General features: G+C 50.1%; 1 protein-coding gene across 1 annotated transcript; it reads right to left on the bottom strand.

Moving 5' to 3' along the window:
- Positions 1-523: 523 nt before the first annotated feature.
- LOC143641983 (gap junction alpha-8 protein-like) lies at positions 524-1,819 on the bottom strand. Its single transcript, XM_077110103.1, has one exon. It carries the CDS (start codon positions 1,817-1,819, stop codon positions 524-526), a length of 1,296 nt encoding a protein of 431 aa, XP_076966218.1.
- Between the last annotated feature and the right edge of the window lie 6,470 nt (positions 1,820-8,289).

Below are 8,289 nucleotides of genomic sequence, written 5' to 3'. Positions count from 1 at the left end.
CCGCAGCTGCCCCTGCTCTTCAACTTCCACAGCCCCACCTCTCTGCCCGCAGGAGAGCAGGCCCTACTTCCCAGTTCAGATCCGTGCATGGGTCCTGTAGGCGTTCAGCTGAGCCCTCTGATGTAGGAGCCCATGGCTGGTGATGGGAGGTGCTGTGCTGATAAAGTCTGGCTGAGTTAGCTTGAGACAGCACTGAGAGGAGGCTATGCTATAACCACAGTTCTGACTGCAAGGGTTTCCATGGAGAAATGAGGATCAAAGTGAAGTCCCCCGTGGCCGCCGGAGTATAGGACAGGACAGTCATGAGACTGGGAATTGGCTGTCAAGGAGTCCATCTTGGTAGTTCTCGTGTATGGGAGAGGCTGTTTTCTAGTTGTCCAGCAGGCACTGTTCCAAAATGGCTGCATCTGTCCAACCAGGGACAGCGGTGACCAGAGGGGACAGAAGACTCAAAGGATGTCGGCACCTGGTTGTTTCATCTTCCCTGTATGACTGGGGAGGGGTGTCTGTCTTCGGCCTCACTTCATATGGTCAGATCATCTGACCGGGCCCGGCTGCTGGCTTTGCTCAGCCTGCTCAGGGGCCTGGCCTCGTCAGCGGTCAGCTCCGGACAGAGTGAAGGTGCCTTCTCGGCCGACAGCCCGGGCTTGGTCATGGGCTCGGCCTGCAGCTCTTCCTGGTCACCCTCCTTCCCCACTCCCGGGGTCTCCCCTTGGTCCCCGTCGGGCACGGCCGCGGCGTCCTGCCCTTCCAGGGTGGCCCTCTGGCCCTCCGCCGGCTTCTCCCCGACTTGGGGCTCTGCTCCCTCCTCCAGAGGCCGCTCCTCCCCGGCGCCCTCCTGGGCTCCCACCTGCGCGTAGGAGGGCAGCGTCTCCGGGTAGCCCCGGGCCAGGTCCGCCAGCGGCCCCGCGCCCACCTTCTCCTCAAACTGGCCGAAGGGCTTGGCCGCCAGGGGGCTGGTCTCCACCATCCCGACCTCGGTCAAGGGGAAGTAGTGGGACACGATCTTCTCCTCCTCCAGCAGCTGGTAGCCCTGGGCCTTCTGGATGGAGGAGACGGCGATGGAGTGCAGGGACTTCTCGGGCCGCTCCGCCAGCGGCCGCTCGGCCGGCCTCCCGAGGGCCGAGCGGAGGCCCTTGAGGCCCAGGTGGCTCATCTCCAGGATGTTGAGGAGCAGGGACACGGAGGCCACCGACAGCATGAAGAGGATGAAGATGGTCTTCTCGGTGGGCCTGGACACGAAGCAGTCCACCACGTTGGGGCAGGGCCAGCGGCTGCAGCGGTAGAGCGGCAGGATGCGGAAGCCGTAGAGGAAGTAGTGGCCCACCACGAAGCCCACCTCGAAGAGCGTCTTGAAGACGATGTGGCAGAGGTAGGTGCGCAGCAGCGTGCCCTCCAGCCGGAACCTCCGGGCGCCCTGGCCGCCGCCGCTGCCCTTGCGCACGCTGCCCTGGTCGGCGCGCTCGGCCTCGGCCGGCGGCTCCGGGGCCTGGCGCTCGCGGCGCTTGTCCTGCATGCGCACGTGGTGCACGGCGTGGCCCACGTACACGAGCGACGGCGTGGACACGAAGATGATCTGCAGCACCCAGAGGCGGATGTGCGAGATGGGGAAGGCCTCGTCGTAGCACACGTTCTCGCAGCCCGGCTGCTGCGTGTTGCACACGAAGTCCGACTGCTCGTCGCCCCACACGAACTCGGCGGCCGTGCCCAGGATGAGGATGCGGAAGATGAAGAGCACCGTCAGCCACACGCGCCCGATGACGGTCGAGTGCTCGTTGACCTCCTCCAGGATGTTGCCCAGGAAGCTCCAGTCGCCCATGCTGGCCACCTGCGGGGAAGGCAAGGCTGAGCCCCGGCCACTGGCCCGCTCCCTCCCGCTCCCTCGGGCTCCCTCCGAGCTGCTGCAGCCCCGGCGCCGGGACCAGGCTTCCTTGGCGCACACCGGGACGCGGGGACTAAGGGCGACAGAACCGCTCCGGGCTTCTGCAGGCCCCGGCGCCCCAGGACAAAAGCAGCATCAGCTCCGCCTGTCAAATGGCTTTAACCTCTACCTGAAACGGGTGGGGCGATCATGTTTCCATCCATTTCACAGATATTCTGAAAGGAGCCAAGAGGCGACATCTAGGTGATTCCTTGAATTCCACCCCAAATCAGGGTCTACCGTGGGCCATCCATAGAGACCCACGGTGAGATGGAGTCAAACAAGGTCAGGTATCAACGGAAGGTTCCCAGACCTGACACTGAGAACCAGGCCCCATGGGTGTCTGGGTCCCGACAAAATGTGTGTGAAGTTGTCTACAGCCACCTTTCTTCTCACTGTGTGGGGATCTATAGGAATCATGTTTGAAGGGAAATGGATAGAACTGACATTTGTCAAACGCCTTCTGTGGGACAGGCCTTTGGCGTTACATTATTTAATCTGATCCTGCTAGGCCCATCTCCCTGACTGGGTGGGCAATCCTGGCCTACGTGCTAGCACACAGAGCTGACTAATTCGATTCCAACACATGGGAAAACACAGGATCTGAGAGGCTAACCAGATTGTTTGAGATCATCAGCTAAACAGGAGTCGTTTGTGCCCGATCCCCAAAGCTGGGTTCTTTTCACTGCACCCCCGAGAAATACTGCTTGCCATCAGAGCTACACAGTTCTCTGGCTTCTGGGCTCTTAATTTATGTTTTCTCTTCTAGAGGTCGAAATCTGAAAAGCCTTCTTAATAGTCTTACAAATTGAGGGCAGTATATTTTTATTATTACTGTTTTAAATCCAAAGAACAGAAAGAGTGCTTTGGGAAGGGGTCATGTTACAGGTTGAGACAGGCCCACTGGAAGACTTTTAGTATCCCTTTCTCAGAGTCTGTAACATATGCTTATTTTTTAAATTGGTACACTGTAGTTGTACATAATGGTGGGATTTGTTGTTACATATTTGTACATGCACACCACATAAAAGTATAATGTGGCCAATACCATTTCCCAGCATATGGTTGTTTTAATAGAGCTAAAATTTTGGTCTATAGAAAAGAATCCTTTTAAACATGATCTTCCCGCCATGCCCCACCACATAGGATAAGGAGCACATGGGACTAAAGGGGTATGCCCACTGCTTTTACTGATAGTGATATTTGTTGAACACTTGAAAGAGTGGTAAAAAATGGTATCTTAAATTAGGAATGATTTTCAACTTTAGTGATGGTAAGCAAAGTGGCATCTTAACGCCTCCTTCCACCCTGTCATTGGGAGCTTGGACAGACAGTACCTGGTGATAGCACACTGGCTGCAGGAACAGGCAATGCCCAGCCTGTGTTCTTATGGTATGCACATCTGTCTACTTTCTTTGGAGATCAGGGGGCATTTCTCCTTTCAGAATCCCAGAAATTCCCAACTAGGTAAGGTATTCTCTAGTAGTTCTCTCCTGAAAAGGTCAGGGCAGCTGTGGCATGAATTGGCACTGGGAAGAATTCCTTGTAGGCGTGTGGAATGGAGAGTAGGAGGTCTTCAGAACCAGCAGCGTAGAAGCCCAGCCACAGGTATCTGCTTTTAATTCACTCATGCTATAGTTAAATCTAGTGTTTGCTCTGTAAACTGTCAGCTCTTCCCTAAAAATCCAGAAAACAGCCTGAAAACCTCACAATTGGGCAAGCAGTCCCAGAGTGAAGCCAACCGGTGACAGCTGGGAAAACATCCATTTCTTATCCAGCAGTTCAATCTAAAACACTAATCATCATAATTTCTCCCGTAAGGTCAAATCTGGTTTTAATATACTCTAAATCTAATGCTTTACTATTGGTATCTTACTTAAACTTCAGTTTGGCCAGCCTTACCTGTATTGGACCATATTGGTTGTTTTGGGTTTCTGTGAGTATTTAACATATACTCTCAGGAATGTGTGTGGTGAGTACATGCACTCAAAACGATGTCCTTCAGTCTTGTTTCCCCACTTAGGATCAAAAAGTCTTGGATGGCTAGAATCATTTTGGCTCCCTCCTCTACGAACCGTCACAACACAGAACAAAGCACTTTACAATGTGGGAGTTCCATAGACACCAGCATATAGAGCTGATGGTGATCATTAAACATTATTTTTTAGTTGTGAATATATATTTTTTATTTTTATGTGGTGCTGAAGATTGAACCCAGTGCCTCACCTGTGTGAGGCAAGTGCTCTGCCACTGAGCCCCAGCCCCAGCCTGATGATAATCATTTTAAGATCTGAAATTCTAGCTGGGCATGGTGGTGCCTGCCTGCCTGTAATCCCAGCAATTTGGAGGCTGAAATAGGAGGGTTGCAAGTTCAAGTCCAGCCTGGGAAATTTAGCAAGATAATAAATAAAAATGTCTGGGGATGTAGTTCAGTGGTAGAGTGCCCCTGGGTTCTATCCCTGTTACAAACAAACAGATCCAAAGTTCTGTATGTGAGTGCATTCAATACCAGTACTACCAACTCTTCCTTTATCAGCATAATCATAGTAAGAACTCGCAAAGCAGTGGTGAGTACCAAGAAGGATAGTAAATTCATCTCAAACCAGCTATTTTGAAACAAAAAAGGCTTATTTTGTATGAGATAAAAAATATAAACTGGGTGCTTCTTGTCTTATGAATTTTATATGTTCATGACACAAGAACCACTACATTAGTAATTTCCACTACCAACCCCCCCCTTTTTTTACTACTACAACCACTACACTAGTAATTTCCACAGTAAAACCAAACAAAGCTGTGTGCTTTATCCTGCTAAGCTAGGATTGTTCGAGTGAGATTGAATGAACCCAGGGCACTCAACATCTGAACCACATTCCCATCCCTAGCCCTTTTCATTTTTATTTTTTAATTTTGAGACAGGGTCTCACTAAGTTGCTCAGGGTCTTGCTGAGGCTGGCTTTGAATTTGGCAATCCCCCTGCCTCAGCATCCCAAGCCACTGAGATTATAGGCATGTGCCACCATGCCTGGCTCTTGTTGTTCTGTGTCTAGTTATCTGTATTAATTGAAGAAGAGAAACTAGCTTAAGACAAAATCTTTCCACTTGAAAGGTGAGTTAAACATGCCAACTCTACTGTTAAGGAGAGACTTTAGAGGAGCGAAGGGAAGTGCCTTCCAACAATGGAAACTTAAAATCAGATCAGAGTAGCCAGATATTCCACTGGAGCAGGGAGAAATCTAAATCAAGGAAGAATTTTCCATTCTCTCTCTGCTTTATTTTGCTTGTGAAAATTTAGTGAACAAATCAAAAATACAAATGGGAAATAAGTGGGGTTCAAGTCTCCAACCCCAGGGCCTCCATGTGTTGTAGGAACATCCTACCAGAGAATTATGGCTTGAAGTAATGATTAAAATAATTAATTAAAATAAAATAATGCTTTATGTTGGAGTATCCCTGTCCTTGAAGTGATACACTTTCATATATCTGATTTCATTTCCTATAACAAACTCTGAACCAGGCCGGTGACTCTCAGATTTGGATCTCACAGACTTCTATAACCACATCAACACCACCAAAACAGGGTGACCTCTGTATACATTGTATACAGAGAGATGAAACAATGTGCTCTCTGCGTGTAATGTGAACTGTCATGCATTCTGCTGTCATATATAACAAATTAGAATGCAAAATAAAATTTGATAAAAAAATGACTAATGATTATGGTCTGTTTTCACTGTCATTTCACCAAAAGGAGATTTAATACTTAAATATGTTAAATGTTTCAAGTTAAATTAAGTCAGTATGTCCTGGAACACTTAGAAAGGACAGACTTTCAGATCAAAAGACGGGCCTTTAAGTTGAACATATTCTACTACATTGTTTGTTTTATCGTTGTCATATTTTGGACACAGGCTTCTGGAAACTTCGTCTTGGGCTGGAAGTGAAATCCACAGAGGGATGTTTGGGAACCAGGAACAAGGACTAACAACCTCCGGAGCCAGAGAGGGACAGACGGGCAGTTTTAATAAGTCTCCCAATCTGGCTTCCTAGAGGGTAGAGCCAGAATGGGAGCCCTGGTCTTCCCACTCCACGCCAGGGTGATTTCCAGCAGGGCGTAGCCTTATCCTAGCTTTAAGAGGCACAAAAACGATGAACACCCATGATACCAAGTTCCTGAAGAGTTAGCGGTCCACTGACACTCCAGTTGGTAATGGGGTATAAACGTGCCTCCATTCTTGTTTTTAGAGGGGCACTAACCGGCCGCTCCTAGACAGACGACAGAACCTGCTCCCAGGAAGATGTTGATGCTCACCAGATCTGTCCTGAGCTTCATTAAATGCTTCAGCATCAAACCCTGAGCTGGGGGCCTCCCCTGCGCCCATGGCCCTCAACCACTGTGACTTATTCCCATCACGGAGTTTGGGTGGAAAAAGGGAAGACGTTCATAAACTATTACTTGGTTTAGGTTTCTCTGGATTCCCAGAGACACGTTGGTCATTCTGAAAAACGACAGGACCTTAAGAAGCCAGGCTGTCGTGGTGTCCACCTCTCTATTCCTCCCGCCCGTCCACTCCAGCGCTCTCCGTCCTTCCTCTACCAACCTTGGACCCACCTCGAGGTTTTCAGAGGTGGACTCAGAGCCTAGCTGTCCAGGCCCGAGAGGGAGCCCCAGTGGTAGCCTTCCCATTCCCGAGCCTCCTGTCTATGACTGAGCAAGAAGTGGGGGGGGAGGCCATACCCCAATGCCACCGAGGAAAACTTGCCAATGTGAGTAGGTCCCACGGAGAAGCAGGGGCTGTCCTTCCCTCTTGGCGCGCAGCAGCAAAATGGCAACTTTGGAGTCTTTCCTTTGCCGCCTAAAAGCCCACCTCCCACTTCTGCACCCCGCCCCGACCCTGCTGCACGACTGAGCAGATATGACTGGATGCGCCCTGATGGGTGGTTTTACTGTCCAGCACTACGCTAAGCTCCCAGCCAGACAGCTTTCATGGAGGGAGGGATGTTTGGAGAACAATAGGAGGGAGAGAATGGGAGAGCTGGGTCGGCGGGAGGAGGGGGCTGATCTGTGAAAGCTAGGGGGGCCGGTTCCTCTCAGCATCAGACTGGCCTCTGAACAGGAGGGCGCGAGCCCAGGGTCTCACCATCATCTCAGAGAATCTTAGTACCGTCAGGACAGTAAGAGGTCACCTGTGTGGAGCCCTCTGCCCCAGGTCAGACTGAGAGAGAGCAGTGGGTACTTTTGAAGGACGATATTTCATCCTCCATTGGTGGTTTGTTCTCGTGTCTCCAAACCATTAGCAATCTGGTCTTCCTCTTTAAAAAGAAGCCCGGACACTCTAAAGACTCTTGGTGCCTTTGTTAAGTCAGTGATATCCCCCACTATATCACACTTGTAATTTTAATCTTTGAGAAGCTGCGACTGATCAGGGGCATTCCACAGAGTCAGCCAACATCTTTCTGCACAATAGGGGAGTGATGTTTTTGCTCACCCAGAGGCTCTTGGGTGAAATACCAATAAGTACCATGTGGAATAATGGTTGGAAAGTCAGCCTGGGGGCAGGAGCCCATGCTTTCTGAGACCCATTCCCTTCTCACTGTCTGAACCTGACCATTGCCCTGACATAAAAAGTGGTCGTTTTGACCGCATTTTCCAAATGATAAATGGGGGGATTTTATCCCAATACAAATTTTACTTGTGGAAAGAAATGAAGCAAAGATAATAAAACTGGGCTTGTTTTAGGAAATCTGCAAAGTATGATCACTAACTTGAAGACGACTGTGAGAGTGAGCTGGTGTTCCTATCTGTGTCACCACTTCTCTCCACTTCTGCCACCCCCGTCCTTTCTGAGGCCCTGGACACATCACATTTTAATGGCGGCAGTTTGGAGATTAATGGTACCAACGTGGAGTGAGTCTCAAGTTCCCTCTTTATTGTAAAGTGCACGAGTACACAACCCTATTTACCTTGGACTTCTGGTTTCTTTACAACTCTCAAGTTTGAAAGTGCACGGAGACAATGCCCCCTGGGGAACCTTCAGTTAAGACACGGTCGCGGCTGTCCCACCAGGAGAGGACGTGTTTGAGACTGGCAGAATGCCACCATAGCTCTGAGCTTGCCCTTGTCTCTCAGGTTTGGACAAGCAAGTGCTGGGTTTGAATCCAGGGGCACGTTACCACTGAGCTACAGTCTCAGCCCTGAGTACTTTTCATTTTGAGACAAGATCTTGCTAATTTGCTTGGGGCCTCACTAAGCAGCTGAAGCTGGTCTCAAACTTGTGGTGGTCCTGCCCCAGCCTCCTGAGTTGCTGGGATCACAGATGTGCACCACCACACCCAGCAAATCTAGCTTAGTATTTTCTTGGCTTCTT

This window comes from Callospermophilus lateralis, chromosome 7, assembly GCF_048772815.1.
Source record: "Callospermophilus lateralis isolate mCalLat2 chromosome 7, mCalLat2.hap1, whole genome shotgun sequence".
NCBI classification, from domain to species: Eukaryota; Metazoa; Chordata; class Mammalia; order Rodentia; family Sciuridae; genus Callospermophilus; species Callospermophilus lateralis.
Note: the sequence above shows the minus strand (reverse complement) of the source record. Positions and strands in the feature narration are given on the sequence as shown.